The sequence below is a fragment of the Xenopus laevis genome, chromosome 2L, assembly GCF_017654675.1.
Source record: "Xenopus laevis strain J_2021 chromosome 2L, Xenopus_laevis_v10.1, whole genome shotgun sequence".
Classification (NCBI taxonomy): domain Eukaryota; kingdom Metazoa; phylum Chordata; class Amphibia; order Anura; family Pipidae; genus Xenopus; species Xenopus laevis.
This window is the reverse complement of record NC_054373.1, coordinates 97,037,314-97,058,541: the sequence shown is the minus strand read 5'-3', so window position 1 is coordinate 97,058,541 and position 21,228 is coordinate 97,037,314. Positions and strand designations below refer to the sequence as shown.

At 39.6% G+C, this 21,228-nt stretch overlaps 1 protein-coding gene across 1 annotated transcript in view; it reads left to right on the top strand.

Annotated features, from left to right (window-relative positions):
- Positions 1-21,228, top strand: part of LOC121399727 (carbonic anhydrase 4-like) — a 38,709-nt gene that overhangs the window by 12,647 nt on the left and 4,834 nt on the right. The window contains exons 2-3 of the mRNA XM_041581281.1: positions 1,920-2,053; positions 7,129-7,293. Of these exons, the coding sequence (XP_041437215.1) occupies positions 1,920-2,053; positions 7,129-7,293 (299 nt within the window). The remainder of the gene's footprint in view (positions 1-1,919; positions 2,054-7,128; positions 7,294-21,228) is intronic.

Here is a 21,228-nt window from a genome sequence, read left to right as displayed (position 1 = left end):
AGCCACTTGATCAAAACCTTCTGAAAGGCTTCTCCATCTTAGGGTTTGCTGCTTGGTAGCCAACGATCTGAAATGTAATCAAAAGAAAGCAGGCACCTTGCAGGACTGAAAAGGCAAGAGTTCTGCATTAAAATGGCGATCCAGAGACCAGCTGATGAAGCCCATGGTAGGAGGGCCCAATAAGCATCCCCTTCATGGAGAGGAGCAGCAGCAATGGCTGGTCGGTAAATGAAAAGCTGTAAAGGGGCAATCATGTGGAAGATCATTCTTGCACAGGACTCTGAGGATATTTGTTAGAAATTAGTGACTATAAACTGTGATTCCTTATGACTTACCTCAAACCAGAGCTCTGCAAATTTTTGAGATACATTGGTGTATGCTGCTTTTAGCTGATATTAATATCACTTGTTTTACAGCTACACTGCCATGGTTTCCAGTAAAATATTTACCACAAATGGCCAGAAATAACTTACCGATTCTCTGCTTGCGCTCCTCTTCAAAAACAGCGACAGGGCGATGATCCATCGTGCGACACTCGATTTCTCCTCCCTGGCTATCTCTTACAGAAGGCTGGGAGTAGAAATCGAGTGCAAGCAGAGAATCGGTAAGTTATTTCTTAATAAAGACTTTGCAAATTTAAAGTTAAAAGTGTCTTGGTGGGTTTTTTGCGATTTGTACAAACAAATTTTTTCAAAAAAATATTTATGTTACTGCTCTTTTAAGCAAAAAATGCCCCAACCACATAGTGGGAGTGTTTAAAAGAAAGTATTCACTTTCCTAAGTGTCCAATTCCACAATATAAAAGCCATAGGTCCCATTAAAAAGACTAAGGTAGATTAGAGCTGCCAGCATTTAACACCCAGCATGAAATTCTTCTCTCTGGATTTTCTTATGCTGCTGCACACTGTACGGGTGGTACTAGTGGAAGGTAAGAGAGACTGTTTTCTCCTCTGTATTAATATTCTCTCTCAGTAGCTTTCAAGGCATGTTTTTATCAGTACATCTCAACTGCCTTGTTGATAAAGCATTGATTAAAGTTCCAATTCAAAGGGGTGCCAAATGTTAGGGCACCCCACAGAATTGTAATGAAGGGGTTGAATTTGGTAGATTTTGGTAATTTTTCAACCCAATTTACCTATGTAATTATGTACAGTAGAACCCCCATTTTATGTTTTCAGGGGACAAGAAAAAATTGTGTAAAATTTGGAAAAATGTAAAAATCAAGTAAATGTATTATGCATGATATATAGGTGGGACCACAAAAAATATGTAAGCTGAGGGGGAACATTAAATCAGTTTCCACTGTGTTTAATTGTTCTCTCAAGAATTTAGACTAAGAGGCTATCAAAAAATATCGAAGATTCAATTCATTCAAAACTCACAGTATAATGTTTACTTTTAAATGGAAATGGTTCAGTAACATTTTAGAAATACCTAGGCTATGATACAATATGTAACTGTTTTTGACTGAAAACAATATATAATGTAATATCACTTTGTAACAAGTTACTACAACATTATCATGTCATTTTTTTTAGTGCTTTGAAAAAGTACCAATTCCTTTGTTTTGACAAATCATTTCTGCATCTTAATAATCTAACAATATACTGTTCTCAATAGACTTGCTTTGACCATATGAATTTTTTGTGTAAATATATGATGATTACAGATTACAAGATGCTGATATGGCACCTTGTATTTTAATACTAAGGAGTTGCTAAAGAGCCCATATATCCAGTCTGGCACCTCTTTTTATTATGTGCAGCCTTGTAAATGGTGTCCTATGTTAGGTTCTAATGCCAATTCCCTGATATTATTTTGTTATTAGTATGGGGTTTAAACATAGGTTAAGTGATATTCTAACTATGTAAAACACGTGCACTGGAAAGTCATATACCTTAATGATTTGTTAATACAAGAAAAAAGGGGGAGACAATACAAACAAAAACATATTTATTGTATCTTGAATCCTTATTCAGGGGATATTTTCTAATTTTTCTTGCAGAATCATCTTGGTGTTATGAAGTCCAAGTATGTTCAACTGGTTGTAAAGGTAAAAAAAACCATTGAGGCTTGTTCTCCCTTTGCTGATTTATTTAATTTTTATTTAAAAAATGATGTGCATAAATAATGAGCATGCCATATAATTATTTACAGTATACCATGTGTTTGTCATTGAGTGTACATCAGTGAGTATTTGTCCCTGTGTGTACATATCTGAAAGGGTGCCAGTTATTACATGCAGTTGAATGCACTGAAAACTATTTTAAAGGAACAGTTCAGTGTAAAAATAAAAACTGGATAAATATAAAAAATGTTTCTAATATAGTTAGTTAGCCCAAAATATAATCTATAAAGGAGTGACTGGATGTGTAACATAATAGCCAGAACACTACTTCCTGCTTTTCAGCTCTCAACTCTGAGTTAGTCAGTGACTTGAATAGGGGCCACATGGGACCTAATTGTTCAGTAAGTTTGCAATAGATCCTTAGCCTGTAGTTCAGATTCAAAAACAAATAGTTAAGACCCATGTGGCCCCTCCTCAGGTCACTGATTGGTTACTGCCTGGTAACCAATCAGTGGAAACCAAAAGAGCTGAAAAGCAGTGTTCTGGCTATTATGTTGCTATCAGGGGTCTATCGGCTCCTAGCAGGGAAGTCCGGACCAAGGAAGAAGATAGTTAAAGACAAAGTTTGTGGTATCCAAAGGGGTCAAGGTGTAAGCGTAGTCAAGTTCAGGCAAAAGATCAATAGGCAGGCAGATGAGTAGCAATATCAAAGTTCAGGCAGGGTCAAAAGGTTCAGGAATCAGTCAGTAGCAAAATTAGAAGCACCCAGGAAACACAAAGGAAATCTTATCACTGGGCAATCGAACCCATGACCTGAAAGGCCTTTTATTTTCAAATTTCACGACGTTCCCCTTTGCGCTGACGTCACGAGTTTGGCGTTGCACAATGACGACAGTGCACAGCGCTGGATGCTGCCATCTTGAACAGGGATCGGATTGCTTCGGAACAGATGACAATAAGAACATCATTAACGAATTAGGTCTATTTTTTTACTTTGCCTTTAAAGAAGGGTGTATGTGGCCCGTTGTTACTTTAAGAAAGAACATATTGTTAGTTAGATTTTAACATCTCCTTAAAAAAACATACATGAAGTACAGAACTATTCACTAAGAAGCACAGTAGGGTTCATATATTAAGGGGTGCCGGTACTGATCTTAGCCTCATTTGGAGTCTATTTGGTAAAACACACAGATATGTAATGAAAATCCACAGAGACATGCCAGGAAGCATCTTCCAGCATGTAACCAGTGATACAGGGCACCACATTGCCATACCCTACTCAGGAAAGACATTTACAAGCTTCAGTCTGCCATCTCTTTACCCCAGAATCAAAGGCCTTGCCATCTGACCATTGAGACTGCAACATTCCATAGTATCATAGTAGCAGGATTGGTGACAAAGGACAAAACATGCACCTAGGGCTGTTCAGTTGTGTTAACTTCAATCTATCTTTTTTACTCTAGAATCACACACCTGCTCATATGACCAATTATATATGCTATTCAATAGTATCTGAGCACTGACCAGCAGTGCATTGTTGCAAATTGAAAACTGTATGCATAGGGGTTTACAAGGGTTCTGAGCTTAGTTATGTAGTCTATTTGCCTGCAAACCTATCTGACCAATACATTGCAGCATTCCACAGCACTGGAGAACTTTTCAGGAGTCAATTGAATGTACAGTGCTTTTTTTTTTTTTTTTTTTTTAAAAATCCTTTTATTTCTTAAAAGAAAAATGAAATTTTACCAGACAGCACCAGGCAACTTAATGTTAAATATACTTTTGGAATATAGATGTGCAGTACCCTCTGTTTCTTTGCAGTTTCTTCTGTGACCCATGGTTGGTTCTAGACAGAAATGATGATGTTAAGTGACTTAAATTGGTTACTAAGCGTATTGACTGGTGCTCATCTTCTTCAAAAAATGCTCCTTGCAGACCACCTCATCAACACTGTCTTTCCTCTTCTGGGCACCTCTTTATCAATTTGCAGGGTACAAGCACATTATAAAAATCTTGGCATATATTCTGTACCGCCATGCCCCGAACTGAAGGGGATGTCCAAAGGGACATGATTGTAATGAGGTGTCAGCAAGAAGTACCTACGGCTGGTGCATTCTTTGAAGAATTCAGTTACTGGTAGCAACTAGAATCACTGGGGCTGCCTTATAGCTTGGCAAACCCCCCCCCCCCCGTAGTAATTTTACTTGCCTGTTAAAATTTTACCCTATACTGCAATTGTGCACAGATATGGAATACTGCAAGGCTAGTGATCGTATATATTGCTGAGTCTATAGTGTGATAATTATTCACTCACTCAACTTTAGAAAGGTTCAAATGGGAACCAAAATTTCAGGATCCCCAACCTTTTGAACCTATCAGCAACATTCAGAAGTAAAAGGAGTTTGGGAGCAACACTAGCATGAAAAATGTTCTTGGGGTGCCAAATAAGTGCTGTGATTGGCTATTTGGTAGCACCTATGTGCAGGGCCGCCAAAGGGGGAAAAGTGGCCCGGGCATAAAGGGGGGCCCGGCAGTGCTGCACTTTTGAAAGAGCCAGGCCCCCCCTGCGAGCGCCGAAGATTTGCTGCCATTTCTGAATCCCGAACAGCCGAAAATGCGGAAGTGCTGAAAAGCCGAACAGCCGAACTCCCGAAGTGGCTAGAAGACCCAAAGCCATGAAAATAGTCGAAGCAGAAGTCTCGAAGCAGCAAAAAGACCCCAACTCCCGAAAATAGCCGAAGCCGAAGTCCCGAAGCGGCAAAAAGAACCAAAGTCATGAAAACAGCCGAAATCAAAGTCCTGAAGCTACGAAAAGACCCGAAGTCACGAAAACAGCTGAAATTGAAGTCCTGGAGCGGCGAAAAAAAAACAAAGTCACGAAAGGAGGTGCAGTTGAAGTCCTGAAGCCATGAGTTCAATTCTACTGAACACCAATTTGTGTGTGTTTTTTTTTTTTTTTAATCTCCTGGCCACCAATGTGTTTTTTTGTAAGGGGGGCCCTGGCACTGATGTTTTTTTAAAAACATTTTTTGGTCCTTGGCGGGATCTGGGTGGGGCTTGGGCGCCAGGGTGGGTGGGGCTTGGGCGCCAGGGTGGGTGGGACCCAGGGGGCCCCAAAAATGTTGTTGTACGGGGCCCCGTGATTTCTAATGGCGGCCCTGCCTATGTGGACTGGCAGCCTACAGGAGACTCTTTTTGGCAGTGCACCTGGTTTTTATACAACCAAAACTTGTCTCCAAGCCTGGAATTCGAAAATAAGCAGCTGCTTTGTGTCCATTGGGAGCAACATCCAAGGGATTGGAGAGCCACATGTAGCTCAGAAGATACTGGTTGGGGATCACTGCTGTACAGTATATACTGAGTGAAGCCAGCAGGTGTCAGTATCTGCGCACAAACATTGATACATATCTTTTAAGGGTTACCTACATGTGTGTGATGCTTTATAAATAGAGCTTGTGCAGTGTCTGTCAGGGCTTAAAAAGGTGATCTGGTCAAAGCTCCCTTGGATGCAGAGCACTGCTCTGAGAGCTAGATAAAAAATTGAGAGCTAAATGAAAAATCAACATCAGGACAGTGCTTGTTTTGTGTCCTGAAGCTCCGGTCTTGCACCTTAGAATGATACTCAAGGTAGGTGTGGTAGGGGAGGACATCTGTGTTAGGGCTGTATTAGCTAATGGAGTCTCAGGTTTCTGTGCTCCGAAACGGAGCGTAGAGTTGAGACACCCAAACACATCATGAAAAAGGCACAATTACAGCCTTTTTTTGCTCTTTGCATGCTGCTTTTGGGTTCATAAATGTGCCTTTTAGCTCTTTGCTTGCAAATTTACATGGGTCATGCTGCAAAAAAGATTGTGCTTCATGCTCATTTTTGAACTTTTTTTTAAATAAGCCATTACGTCTAGCGATAGCACTGTATTTTGTTTTACAAGCACACACTCATTATGTTATGTATTAAACAAAGTAGGAATGCACCGAATCCAAGATTCGGCTAAGATTCTATCTTTTCAGCAAGATTTGGATCCACCAAATCCAAGTGGCAACTCAGAATTCAGCAGCAGCACTATTCTAAAGACACAGGTTATGCAAATATACACATGATCTAGGAATGTATATTCAATATTTTGCGTATTCATAATGTTGTAAAAAAAATGGCAAAAATGTTGACTCAGCTGCTCTACTGCTGACTAAAGAATAAATATTACTTATTTTACAAAAAGCGTTCTGTCAAAGCTGTGCACTTGTGTGCTTGAATTATGGATGAATATTATTTTTTCTCTCTAGAAATTAGAGGGAACATTATTCACAAGTTCAGTGAGTTTCCTATTACTATCGAAAGATTATATTGTTACACCACTACTTATTCGTTGCATAATTTCATTATGTTTTTAATGCCCTTATTATATGGCAGAGGCAAAAATTTGGGTTAGGTGGGACAGACATGGCCAGATTACACAGATACAGTCATGCAAAAAATAGGGATCCCATGCAATTATGTGGCCAATAACACATCATTGGGAAATCTATGAAATGATCAGCATGAAGATGGATGCAAAGAGGCATATTTATAAAAGTTTGTTTGAAGAGGACATTTAAATACACTTCACTTTACTATTATGATGCCTTTGGATGCTATGTAAAATCCCACATTTTTATAAAGCTGTATAATGATTTTATACCAATGTGTAGCTGAGTACAAAATGATGGCATAAATACAGCGATGTTAGCTACAAAATCTCATTATCTTATACAGAATCACACCATTCACTCGAAATTACATTTTTCCCAGAATTATTTGCTGTGCCAATCTGGCATTTAAATTTACACTAAAAAGAATTTTCAAATACAGCCCTAAATTTGCTATAATTGTTATAGGCAGATGTCCTTGTCATTTTATGATATATTCAGTCTTCAGACTAACAGCCCTATAGAAAATGCCAAGTCTCAGATTCATATTTTGTTTTTATATGTCAATACTGCAGTACAGTTGCACAACCACCTTTGCTCTACCCATGAGAACCTCTGCATCATTACTTTAGGGTTGTGTTTTATTTATCTCACAGGCCCCAGGAACTGGAAACATATTTATTCTGAATGTGGTGGGTCACAGCAATCTCCAGTTAACATTATGACGAAGAATACAACATATAATTCTTTGCTGAGGCCTTTTCAGTTTAAAGGCTACAATGTGACACATGCCTTGCCCATTACAAATAATGGGCATTCTGGTAAGTATTGTTTTTTAAAGATGGAATGTATAATTACACTGTCACATCTAGTACCTGTGTAGAAACAGAAAATATAGTAGGTGCTGCATTATAAGTATATAAAACATACTATATTGTCCATCAAGATGAACATATTTTCACCTACTGCCATTTGGGTAAAATAAAATTCTTCTCTCGCCATATTTTCTTTTTTTTTTCTTTTGATTTGCTTAAATTTTAAGCTTACTTTCACATTATACAGTACCTCTCCCGTACAGTGAACACCCAGCCCCAGGAGAGTTGCTAAAGCCACTTCCATACTTGTCATCATATTCAAGTCGAAGTATGTTCAATCCAACGAATTGCGGTAAATCCTTCGACTCCGATATTCGAAGTCGAAGGATTTAACTTCGACCATAAGTAAATTTGCCCCCAGAACTCACCATTTATAACTGATGACATCAGAACTCACCGTTTATAAGGATATAATTTACAAGATATTCATGGCTTTTGTGTATTATAAGGATATAATTTACAGGATATTCTTGTGTATTATATTGTTGATATTGTACCCCCTACTGTAATTTATAAAGATATTAGAAGTCACAGAGGCGTTACGTGACCATATAAAAGCACAAGGCCACAGGCCAAGGTTTGGCTCCCAGAATAAGTATAAGCAACAGCATTATAGTATTTTTCCTAAGTTTTAGTGATAAAATTTCCAGACTGTAATTGATTGTGGTAAATCCTTCGACTCCGATATTCGAAGTCGAAGGATTTAACTTCGACCATAAGTAAATTTGCCCCCAGAACTCACCATTTATAACTGATGACATCAGAACTCACCGTTTATAAGTCACAGAGGCGTTACGTGACCATATAAAAGCACAAGGCCACAAGCCAAGGTTTGGCTCCCAGCATAAGTATAAGCAACAGCATTATAGTATTTTTCCTAAGTTTTAGTGATAAAATTTCCAGACTGTAATTGAACTCTTTCCACATCCATCACTTATCTCCCCCCCCCACGTTTTGTAATGAAACATGATTTTGTTGTAAAACACTCCTTAAATCTATCATCCAGAACTTGCACACTCCCACACCACCAATTTACTGTACCGTTTTCTTCCCATACCCCAATATCTCAGTAGTTTCCTGGGAAGCATCAGAGAAACAAAATTAGTAATGAATGGAGGGCACACCAGAAAAAGTTCAAAGGTTAATTGGAGGTGCAGAAACAATTGTTACCCCTACTTAAGGTAACTAACAGCACTAATTCATCCACATGTTCGCACACTCAAAGTAAAAACAACTTGGCAAAAAAGGTGGTTTGAGAGTAAATTTTTACTATTTGTTCAAAAAAGCATTTAATACAAACAATGCCTTACAATATGGCATAATATTCACAATGTTTTAAAAGTAAGTATCAACCACCCATTAGTTATATACAGCAAAAAAGAAGACAGCAAGGGAGCGGATACACCTACCAGAAAAATGAGAATGACCCCAACGTTTCGGCACCAAGGCCTTTGTCAAGGGGATTCTGATGTTAACCGAGTTCACTAGAGGTATAAATACCCTGTTCAATCATCTGCTAGACGCTTCGTTCGCGCGCTACCCGCACTTCCGGTATACGTGACGTCACTTCCGCCTACGTCACTTCCGCCGATGAATCATCAGGCTTGGTGACGTGGCGCTATACTGCGCATATTCAAAGAAGAGGCTTGCGCATTTGTTTATGCCGTTACTAGGCAACTTTACTCTACATGTGCCATTGTTTATATTCAAAGGGGGAACATGCGCACTAGATAGCCTTGTTGCTAAGCAACTACTTATACCTGTGATCCTTTTGTTTACATCGCACCAGGCATATACATAAGGAAGGCGTCCAGCAAATTCACAGATCAAAGAGAGAATCAAGAGTAACAGAACAATTCATATAGCTTTTTAAAGAAAGTGCAATAGTGCAAAAGTGTGAGCAGTGTTACATATCATATAATATTATAAAAAACCACCAAAAAATGTACACTAATCATGTGACATCCCCCATCATTTTTTTAAAGAATTATCCAATAACCATATCAATAGGTGAATTTTTTAAAAAGGATAAGTATATATATTTCATTATATGTTAAGATTAATACATAAATCCCATTTATCAGAAAATGCATATTAAAATTCATAAAATGTGCAATGAAAATTCCTTAAACTCTCATATGGTTGGAATAAAATTCTTTTGATTAAACAAGTGCCACATCAACTCCTTTATACTAAATGATTCCACATAAGGTGCAATATAATTAAAGTGACAGTGCTCATTCGATTTATATAATAAATATTTCATGCCATATTTTACATATTTCACAAAAATTAACATCCATGTATGGAGAAAATTATTTTCAGTAGATATTGTCCCATAAGATCTGTAGAAATAGTGATATAGAAAAAGATTAAAACATAATTAAAAACATCAGACAACACACAACGTGTACTCATTTCACCACAGGCTGAGGTCATTTAACCCTAAGCAAGGTATCCCCAAGGGAAACATTACTCGACAAAGGTGTCTGTTATCACTTCCACTTCACAGAGAGAATTACTATATACCATTAGTCTCAAAAAAATAGAGACAGTTCCCTGTCTTCGTTAAGCCCATTCGGAGCAAGGGCCTGCAACTTGTATATCCACTTCAATTCCCGCTGTTTAAGTAGTACCTCTCTATTTCCACCCCGAGTTGGCCTTTTCACTTTCTCAATCCCCATAAATCTTAGCTGGTTAACCTGGTGATGTGCTTCCATAAAGTGTCTCGCTAGGGGAGATGAAACTTTCCCCAATCTCACATCACTTCTATGCTCCCCAATCCTGGTAGTTAGGGACCTGGTAGTCTCTCCTATATAGATTTTGCCACACGGGCATTTCACCATATAAACCACATGATCTGACTGACAGTTCATATAGTCCATAACCTCAAAACTCCTGCCGGTCATTGGATGATAAAACTTATCCGTTCGTACCACAAAATTGCAATTGACACAATGCCCACATCTATACATTCCTTTCGTATTGCTTAACCAGGTACCTTGTTTTCTTTGGGGTTCACTTAAAGCATGGACCAATTGATCCTTCAGGTTGGATGCTCTCTTATATGCCATCATTGGGGGTTCAGCTACCCATGGTTCCAGTTTATGATCCATCTGCAATAAATGCCAGTGACGATTTATAACACCTTTCACATATCCTGACTGTCTCGAATATGTGGTAACAAAGGGTAATCTTTCTGATTTTTTGCAGACTTTTTTAGATAAGAGGGTATTTCTCGATATCGCCTTCACTTTTTCCTTGGCTCCTTCCAACAATTCAGTTTCATACCCTCTACTAGAAAAGTGTGTCAACATTTCCTCAGACCTCTCATCGAAATTTTTTTCCTCACTAACAATACGTTTAACTCGTAGGAGTTGACTATACGGTAACCCTCTAATTGTAGGGGGTGGATGGAAGCTATTTGGGTCCAGGTATGTAACCCTATCGGTCGGTTTTCTATATATATCAGTCGTCAGTTTCCCCTCAGTCAATCCGACTGTCACATCTAGGAAATGTATCCGGTTCTTGTCATATTCAAGGGTGAACTTGATAGTTGGGATTCTAGAGTTCAGATATTCTGCAAACAATAATAATGCACTCTCAGATCCCTGCCAAATGAAAAAAAGATCGTCTATGTAGCGAAGCCACATCAATGTATAGGGCCAAAACTCCGAATTGTTATATACAAAAGTATCCTCGAAATGCGCCATAAATAAATTGGCATAAGCAGGAGCGACATTTGACCCCATTGATGTGCCTTGGCTCTGTTCGTAGAACTTACCCTCAAAGAGAAAATAGTTCTTCTTGAGGACCCATCCCAGGAATTGTAGAAGTAGGTCCATTACCCCATCCGGTAAATCCAGGTTTCCCATTACCGCTGTGATGACCTCAATTCCCTGTTCATGGGGAATGGAGGTATACAAAGAGGAAACATCCATTGTGCAAAGGAATACATCTTTTTCAATCAACTCAATCTCGGTTAATTTGTTAATAAAATGCGTGGTGTCCTTTACATAGGACTTGGTACGTACCACTACAGGATTAAGGACTGTGTCCAGCAGAATTGATAAGGGTTGAAAGATAGATGACATCCCTGCCACAATGGGTCTCCCAGGCGGCCTTTGAAGATTCTTATGTATCTTTGGTAAAAGATAAAACACAGGAATGATAGGGTTATCTACTTGCAAAAATTTTCTCAATTTATTTGTAATGACACCTCTCTCCTCACTAGTCTTCAGTGAATTATCTATCATCTGTTTCAAATCATTTGTAGGGTCACCATCCAATATTTTGTAATGTAGTGTATTTTGTAGCTGGGATAAAGCTTCCGCCCTATAGGTGTCTACATCTATTACCACAATGGCTCCACCTTTATCGGCAGGCTTGATAATGATGGAAGTGTCACTCTTAAGACTCTGTACGGCCTCACGTTCCTCCCTAGACAAATTGCTAGATCTATGGCTGCCCCTTGTCCATTTAAGCTTATCAATGTCCCTTTGCACAGCCTGTACAAAGGTTTCTACACAATGATTGGTCATTGGGGGAAAAAACTTACTCTTTGGCCTGCATCTGGTCGCATCATACCAGAGTTCAGTTTGTGTATCCTCAATTTCACATGCATCATTATCAGCTTCCTTCCCCAATGGTGACAAGTTAGTGTCTGACGTCCCCTGTGCAAAGTAAGCTTTAAGTCTTAGGGTACGAAAAAACCTTTCAAGCTCTACATCCAGGCATAGCTGGTCACCATTATTAGTAGGTACATACTAATAATGGTGACCAGCTATGCCTGGATGTAGAGCTTGAAAGGTTTTTTCGTACCCTAAGACTTAAAGCTTACTTTGCACAGGGGACGTCAGACACTAACTTGTCACCATTGGGGAAGGAAGCTGATAATGATGCATGTGAAATTGAGGATACACAAACTGAACTCTGGTATGATGCGACCAGATGCAGGCCAAAGAGTAAGTTTTTTCCCCCAATGACCAATCATTGTGTAGAAACCTTTGTACAGGCTGTGCAAAGGGACATTGATAAGCTTAAATGGACAAGGGGCAGCCATAGATCTAGCAATTTGTCTAGGGAGGAACGTGAGGCCGTACAGAGTCTTAAGAGTGACACTTCCATCATTATCAAGCCTGCCGATAAAGGTGGAGCCATTGTGGTAATGGATGTAGACACCTATAGGGCGGAAGCTTTATCCCAGCTACAAAATACACTACATTACAAAATATTGGATGGTGACCCTACAAATGATTTGAAACAGATGATAGATAATTCACTGAAGACTAGTGAGGAGAGAGGTGTCATTACAAATAAATTGAGAAAATTTTTGCAAGTAGATAACCCTATCATTCCTGTGTTTTATCTTTTACCAAAGATACATAAGAATCTTCAAAGGCCGCCTGGGAGACCCATTGTGGCAGGGATGTCATCTATCTTTCAACCCTTATCAATTCTGCTGGACACAGTCCTTAATCCTGTAGTGGTACGTACCAAGTCCTATGTAAAGGACACCACGCATTTTATTAACAAATTAACCGAGATTGAGTTGATTGAAAAAGATGTATTCCTTTGCACAATGGATGTTTCCTCTTTGTATACCTCCATTCCCCATGAACAGGGAATTGAGGTCATCACAGCGGTAATGGGAAACCTGGATTTACCGGATGGGGTAATGGACCTACTTCTACAATTCCTGGGATGGGTCCTCAAGAAGAACTATTTTCTCTTTGAGGGTAAGTTCTACGAACAGAGCCAAGGCACATCAATGGGGTCAAATGTCGCTCCTGCTTATGCCAATTTATTTATGGCGCATTTCGAGGATACTTTTGTATATAACAATTCGGAGTTTTGGCCCTATACATTGATGTGGCTTCGCTACATAGACGATCTTTTTTTCATTTGGCAGGGATCTGAGAGTGCATTATTATTGTTTGCAGAATATCTGAACTCTAGAATCCCAACTATCAAGTTCACCCTTGAATATGACAAGAACCGGATACATTTCCTAGATGTGACAGTCGGATTGACTGAGGGGAAACTGACGACTGATATATATAGAAAACCGACCGATAGGGTTACATACCTGGACCCAAATAGCTTCCATCCACCCCCTACAATTAGAGGGTTACCGTATAGTCAACTCCTACGAGTTAAACGTATTGTTAGTGAGGAAAAAAATTTCGATGAGAGGTATGAGGAAATGTTGACACACTTTTCTAGTAGAGGGTATGAAACTGAATTGTTGGAAGGAGCCAAGGAAAAAGTGAAGGCGATATCGAGAAATACCCTCTTATCTAAAAAAGTCTGCAAAAAATCAGAAAGATTACCCTTTGTTACCACATATTCGAGACAGTCAGGATATGTGAAAGGTGTGATTGGGGAGCATAGAAGTGATGTGAGATTGGGGAAAGTTTCATCTCCCCTAGCGAGACACTTTATGGAAGCACATCACCAGGTTAACCAGCTAAGATTTATGGGGATTGAGAAAGTGAAAAGGCCAACTCGGGGTGGAAATAGAGAGGTACTACTTAAACAGCGGGAATTGAAGTGGATATACAAGTTGCAGGCCCTTGCTCCGAAAGGGCTTAACGAAGACAGGGAACTGTCTCTATTTTTTTGAGACTAATGGTATATAGTAATTCTCTCTGTGAAGTGGAAGTGATAACAGACACCTTTGTCGAGTAATGTTTCCCTTGGGGATACCTTGCTTAGGGTTAAATGACCTCAGCCTGTGGTGAAATGAGTACACGTTGTGTGTTGTCTGATGTTTTTAATTATGTTTTAATCTTTTTCTATATCACTATTTCTACAGATCTTATGGGACAATATCTACTGAAAATAATTTTCTCCATACATGGATGTTAATTTTTGTGAAATATGTAAAATATGGCATGAAATATTTATTATATAAATCGAATGAGCACTGTCACTTTAATTATATTGCACCTTATGTGGAATCATTTAGTATAAAGGAGTTGATGTGGCACTTGTTTAATCAAAAGAATTTTATTCCAACCATATGAGAGTTTAAGGAATTTTCATTGCACATTTTATGAATTTTAATATGCATTTTCTGATAAATGGGATTTATGTATTAATCTTAACATATAATGAAATATATATACTTATCCTTTTTAAAAAATTCACCTATTGATATGGTTATTGGATAATTCTTTAAAAAAATGATGGGGGATGTCACATGATTAGTGTACATTTTTTGGTGGTTTTTTATAATATTATATGATATGTAACACTGCTCACACTTTTGCACTATTGCACTTTCTTTAAAAAGCTATATGAATTGTTCTGTTACTCTTGATTCTCTCTTTGATCTGTGAATTTGCTGGACGCCTTCCTTATGTATATGCCTGGTGCGATGTAAACAAAAGGATCACAGGTATAAGTAGTTGCTTAGCAACAAGGCTATCTAGTGCGCATGTTCCCCCTTTGAATATAAACAATGGCACATGTAGAGTAAAGTTGCCTAGTAACGGCATAAACAAATGCGCAAGCCTCTTCTTTGAATATGCGCAGTATAGCGCCACGTCACCAAGCCTGATGATTCATCGGCGGAAGTGACGTAGGCGGAAGTGACGTCACGTATACCGGAAGTGCAGGTAGCGCGCGAACGAAGCGTCTAGCAGATGATTGAACAGGGTATTTATACCTCTAGTGAACTCGGTTAACATCAGAATCCCCTTGACAAAGGCCTTGGTGCCGAAACGTTGGGGTCATTCTCCTTTTTCTGGTAGGTGTATCCGCTCCCTTGCTGTCTTCTTTTTTGCTGTATATAACTAATGGGTGGTTGATACTTACTTTTAAAACATTGTGAATATTATGCCATATTGTAAGGCATTGTTTGTATTAAATGCTTTTTTGAACAAATAGTAAAAATTTACTCTCAAACCACCTTTTTTGCCACATAAGCATCAGAGAAACAACAGGTATTTTCAAAAGTTGACTGCAGGAGCAGCTTCAGCAGGGGAACACTGGCAATATGTAATAGAGGCTACAAGTGTACCATAGCGGAGGATATCAAAATAGAGAGCTCCCTTTCATATCTTACAGGAGGAATGAGGAGTATGCCTGATTCATTCAGAGGAAGGCCCCATCTGAAGCCTCTCCAATTTGCCTCAGAGGGGGAAAAAATTCCTTCCTGACTCCAAAATGGCAACCAGACTAGTCCCTGGATCAACTTGTACTATGAGCTATCTCCCATAACCCTGTATTCCCTCACTTGCTAAAAAGCCATCCAACCCCTTCTTAAAGCTATCTAATGTATCAGCCTGTACAACTGATTCAAGGAGAGAATTCCACATCTTCACAGCTCTCACTTTAAAAAAAACTCTTCCAAATATTTAGGCGGAACCTCTTTCCTTCTAATCGGAATGGGTGACCTTGTGTCAGCTGGAAAGACCTACTGGTAAATAAAGCATTAGAGAGATTATTATACGATCACCTTATATATTTATACATAGTTATCACATCTCCCCTTAAGCGCCTCTTCTCCAGCGTGAACATACCCAATTTGGCCAGTCTTTCCTCATAGCTAAGATTTTCCATATCTTTTACCAGCTCAGTTGCCCTTCTCTGTACCCTCTCTAATACAATAATGTCCTGTTTGAGTGATGGAGACTAAAACTGTACTGCATATTCTAGATGGGGCCTTACAAGTGCTCTATACAGTGGAAGCAGGGCTGGATTTACATAGTGGGTGCCTCTAGGCCCACTACCGTTCGTCGCCCCTGTCCCCTCCCCTTTATTCATGCAAATTTTCATCATCTGGACTGGAGCAATGGGGATTGTCGCTCGGGAAATTTAAAAAATGATTGTACGCAGTGTTTTTGAACCAATGTGGGTGTGGTTAGGCGGCATGCCACCCCCTAAAATCCTGCTGCCCTAGGCCCGGGCCTAGGTGGCCTTTCCACAAATCCAGGCCTGAGTGGAAGAATGACCCCCCCTCCTCTTGTGACTCTATGCCCCTTTTAATACAGCTCAAGACCTTATTTGCCCTTGATGCTGCTGACTGTCATTGCTTGCTACAGCCAAGTTTATCATCTACAAGGACTCCAAGGTCCTTTTCCATAATGGATTTGCCTAGGGCAGTCCCATTAAGGGTATAAGTGGCTTGGATATTTTTACATCCCAGGTGCATGACTTTACATTTATCAACATTGAATCTCATTTGCCACTTAGCTGCCCAGATTGCCAGTTTGTCAAGATCGTGTTGCAAGGATGCCACATCCTGGATGGAATTAATTGGGCAGTTTTGTGTCATCTGCAAACTCTGATACATTACTTACAATACCCTCCCCTGAGTCATTATTGAACAAGTTAAATAAAAGTGGACCCAATACCGAGCCCTGAGGGACCCCACTAAGAACCTTATTCCAAGTAGAGAATGTACCATTAACAACCACCCTCTGTACCCGATCCTATAGCCAGTTTCCTATCCATGTGCAAACGACTTCATTAAGCCCAACAGACCTTAGTTTAGAAAGCAGTCGTTTGTTGGGCACAGTATCAAATGCTTTGGCAAAATCCAAATAGATCACATCTACTGCCCCCCCCACTGTCCAGCATCTTACTTACCTCATCATAAAAAGCATCAGATTTGTCTGACATCCTTCATAAATCCATGCTGATTGCTGTTCATAATGCCATTCACTAGGACAAAAATTTGAATGTGATCCCTTAACAAGCCTTTAAATAATTTGCCCACCACAGATGTCAAATTTACTGGCCTATAATTGCCAGGCTGAGATCGTAATCCCTTTTTAAATATTGGAATAAATCATCTTTTCTCCAATCCATACCAGATGAAAGTGAATCTAAGAAAATCAGAAATAGGGGCTGGTCTAAAACTGAACTAAACTCTCTTAGAACCCGGGGGTGTATGCCATCAGGCCCCGGAGCCTTGTTTATATTAATTTTTATTAAAGCTTTATGAATCATATCCTGAGTCAGCCACTGACTAGATTGAGCTGAGCCATTAGTGCAGCTATAAAGTGAGCCTGGGAACTCAGACTCCTCTGTTGTATACACTAAAGAAAATAACTGATTTAGCACATTTGTCTTTTCTGTATCTGTTACAACCATACTGGTACCATTATTTTATGGAGCAACACACTCAACCTGCATCTTTTTACTATTAATATATTTAAAAAACTTTTTAGGGTTAGTTTTCACCGCCACCTCAATTAACTCTTCATTTGCCTTCTGGATTGCTGATTTACAACATTTATTACAGTGTTTATATTCATTAAATGCAGCTTCTGTCCCAACAGATTTGTAGTTTTTAAATGCCTTTCTCTTCTTTTCTATTAACTTCTTTGGGAATAAATTGAGAACAGTAATGATTTAATATCATTTTAAATGACAACCATGTCTGTTCTGTGTTTTTAGTTGAAAACTTAATGCCCCAATCAATACTCTGTAGGGCAGCCCTCAAGGCACTAAAATTAGCTTTTCCAAAATTCATGGTTTTTGTTGCCCCAGTATATATTTGCTTTTTGCACCAGACATTAAATGATATAACATTATGGTCACTATTACCCAGGGGTTCAATGACTTGCACATTTGCTATAAGTACTTCTGGGTCATTTGAGATCACTAGATTTTTCTGGTAGGCTCCTCAACAACCTGTGCCATAAAATTGTCATGCAACAAGTTTATAAACTTGTTCCCATTAACTGATCTGGCAGTGCCGTTGCTCCAGTTAATATCTGTGTAATTAAAAACCCCCATTATCATCATTACTTTACCCAAACTAGCAGCCTTTTCTATTTGCATCAGGATCTTAGCCTCCTCCTCCTCCTCATTTACATTAGGGGGTGTATAGCATACGCCTACAATTAATTTGCTGGACTCTTTGCAATTGGCAAAGAACTCCACCAATAAGAATTCTGCCCCCTCATTTTTTAACATAACCTCCTCCTTTATATAAGCTTTTAAATCCTGCCTAACAAACAGACATACCCCTCCTCCTTTTCTATTGCCTCTGTCCCTCCGAAACAAAGTATAGCCACTGCCCACTCATGCGACTCATTCAGCCATGTTTCGGCCACACCAATCACATCATATTTTCCCTCCAGCACCAGCACCTCGAGCTCTCCCATTTTACCAGTCAGACTCCTTGCATTTGCAAACATACATTTAATACTGGTACCATATTGAACATATGACATGGGGTCCTCCCTATCCTTAACAGTTACCCCCAGCCAAATCTGCTCCCCCATTTTCCCTTTCTTTGCCCACTATCTCATCTAACCTGTTTTCCACTGAATCTTTTACTGAACCCCCCCCACGCCTAGTTTAAAATCTACTCCAACCGTCTAGCCATCTTCTCTCCCAAAACAGCTGCACCATTATCATTGAGGTGCAGCCCATCCCCAGCAAAGAGCCTGTCATCAATAGTAATGGGGAAAGGAAGAGAAGGGCTCAGTTTGGGTGGAAAGATCATAGGCTCAGTCTTGGCCAATTTGAGCTTGAGGTGGCATTGGTTCATCCAGGAAGAGATAGCTATGAAGCAGTCTGCGATCTGGGTTTGAACATCAGAGGTTAGTGAGGGAGTGTCTAAATATATCTCAATGTCATCGGCATACAGGTGATATTTAAGGCCAAATGAAGATATAAGTTCTCCTAAAGAGAGAGTGTACAAGAGAACAACAGAGGACCAAGTACAGAACCCTGAGGCGCCCCCACATTAAGATGAATAGGAGGAGAGGAATTGTTTGCAAAAGTTACAGAGAAGGAGAGGTCAGAAAGATAGGAAGAGAACCAGGATGCAGCTTAATCATGGATACCAATTGAATGGAGAACTTGCATTAGAACAGAATGGTTAACAGTATCAAAAGCAGAAGCTAAGTCCAGGAGAATGAGAATAGAGTAATGGCCTTTGGCCTTAGCAGTCTGGAGATCATTTGCAACTCTACATAAGGTAGTCTCAGTGGAGTGGGCAAGTCGAAAGCCAGACTGCATAGGGTCAAGTAGATTATTGGTGCAGAGAAAGTTAGTAATACGGGAGAAGACGAGACGTTCCAGAAGTTTAGAGGCTAGTGGTAAGAGAGAGACAGGACAGTAGTTAGACAAACAGGATGGATCCAGTGTAGCCTTTTTCAGAATGGGCTTGACAAAGGCCTGTTTGAATAACGAGGGGAAAGTAGCAGAAGTTAGTGAGGAATTGAATATATGAGTGAGTACTGGAGTGAGGACAAGAGCACACTATTTTAGTAGAGGTGATGGGATAGGATCAAGTGAGCAAGTTGTTGATAGAGAGGATAGGAGAAGTTTAGAGACTTCCGGCTCAGATATACGATCAAAAGAGTTGAAAATGGAAATAGAAACTTTAGGGGGAATGCGAATATTGGTATCTGAGGGGTGGGAAAATTGTTTGTGGATAGAGTCAACTTTGCTTTCAAAAAAGTCAGCAAAGTCATGGGGGTGTATGTTCAGGTGTTAGCGTATCATTTGTAGACGGATGAAGTAGCAAGCTGAATATTGAAAACAAGCATCGTGGGTTGGATTTGTTGATATTTACAAGTGTATTGTATTTCCTCCACATGCGATCTGCCACTCGTGTACCGGACCCCAGAAATCAGGTCTGGTCGTTCATCCAGGGGCAGGGATTGCAGGCTCGACTGCATTGTGGCTGCAGAGGGGCATACGTATTGATAGCACTGGACAGAACCGAGTTGTAGGTATTTACCAGTGAATCAGGATCAGAGGAAGTAGTGATGGAGGAGAAGCCAAAACTGAGAGAGTCAGATAGAGCAGTTATATCAACAGCAAGGGTATTGCAAACCAGAATTTTTAGTTGAGGGTTAGCAAAGGGGGGAGTGTGCGAAAAAGAGATAAGATGGTGATCAGAGAGAGGGAAAATGATCAATGTTATATGTAGAGAGTTTTAGGTTTTTGGTGAAGACCAGATCAAGGCAGTGACCATCCTTATGGGTAGGTGTATTTATCCACTGCTGGAGATAGGATGTGTTTAAATGGAGAAAACGTGATGGCCAGGACTGGAAGGGGTTATCAATGTGACAATTGAAGTCACTGAGAATAATTGTCGGGTTGTGAGAGCATAGAAAAAAGAGAGCCAAGATTCAAAGTCAAAGAGAAATGTGGCAGGAGATTTAGCAGAAGGAGGTCTGTAAACAGCAGCTACCATGCAGCAAGAGGGTAGAACAGTTGAACTGTATGCACCTCAAAAGAAGGAAACAAGAAGGAAGAAGGTATAGAGATTAGTTTATAGCGGCAGCGAGGGGAGAGCAGAATGCCTACTCCTCCCCTATGGCCAGTAGTGCGGGGGGTATGAGAGAAGGAGAGACCACCATAAGAGAGAGCTGCCTCAATAGCATTGTCATTCTGAGAGAGCCAGGTCTCAGTTAGGGCAAAAAGCTGAAGAGACTTAGAGCAGAAGACATCATGAATTAAAGGGGTTCTTCACCTTCCAAACACTATTGGACAACAATTCAGTTGTTTTTAGATTGTTCCCCAGAAATAAAGACTTTTTTCAATTACTTTCAATTATTTATTTTTAAATTTTTTCCCCAAAATCTAAGTTTAAAGTTGAATGTTCGTGTCTCTGGTGTTTGAGTCTGGCAGCTCAGTAATTCAGGCACAGACTCTAAACTGTTACAATTTTGCAACATTTAGATGATACATTTCTCAGCAGCATCTCTCGAGTATTAGCAACTATTGTATCAATTCAATCAGCTGCCTGTAATGAAACCCAGAGATTCTGCTCAGCAGGGACAAAGATATGAAATATATCAACTAAATGTATCCATTTAGAACAGTTTACAGGATCGGTGACCCCCCCTCCCAGAGCTGCTTCAGAAGGAGAGAAATTACACTTTATACTTCAATATTAGAAAA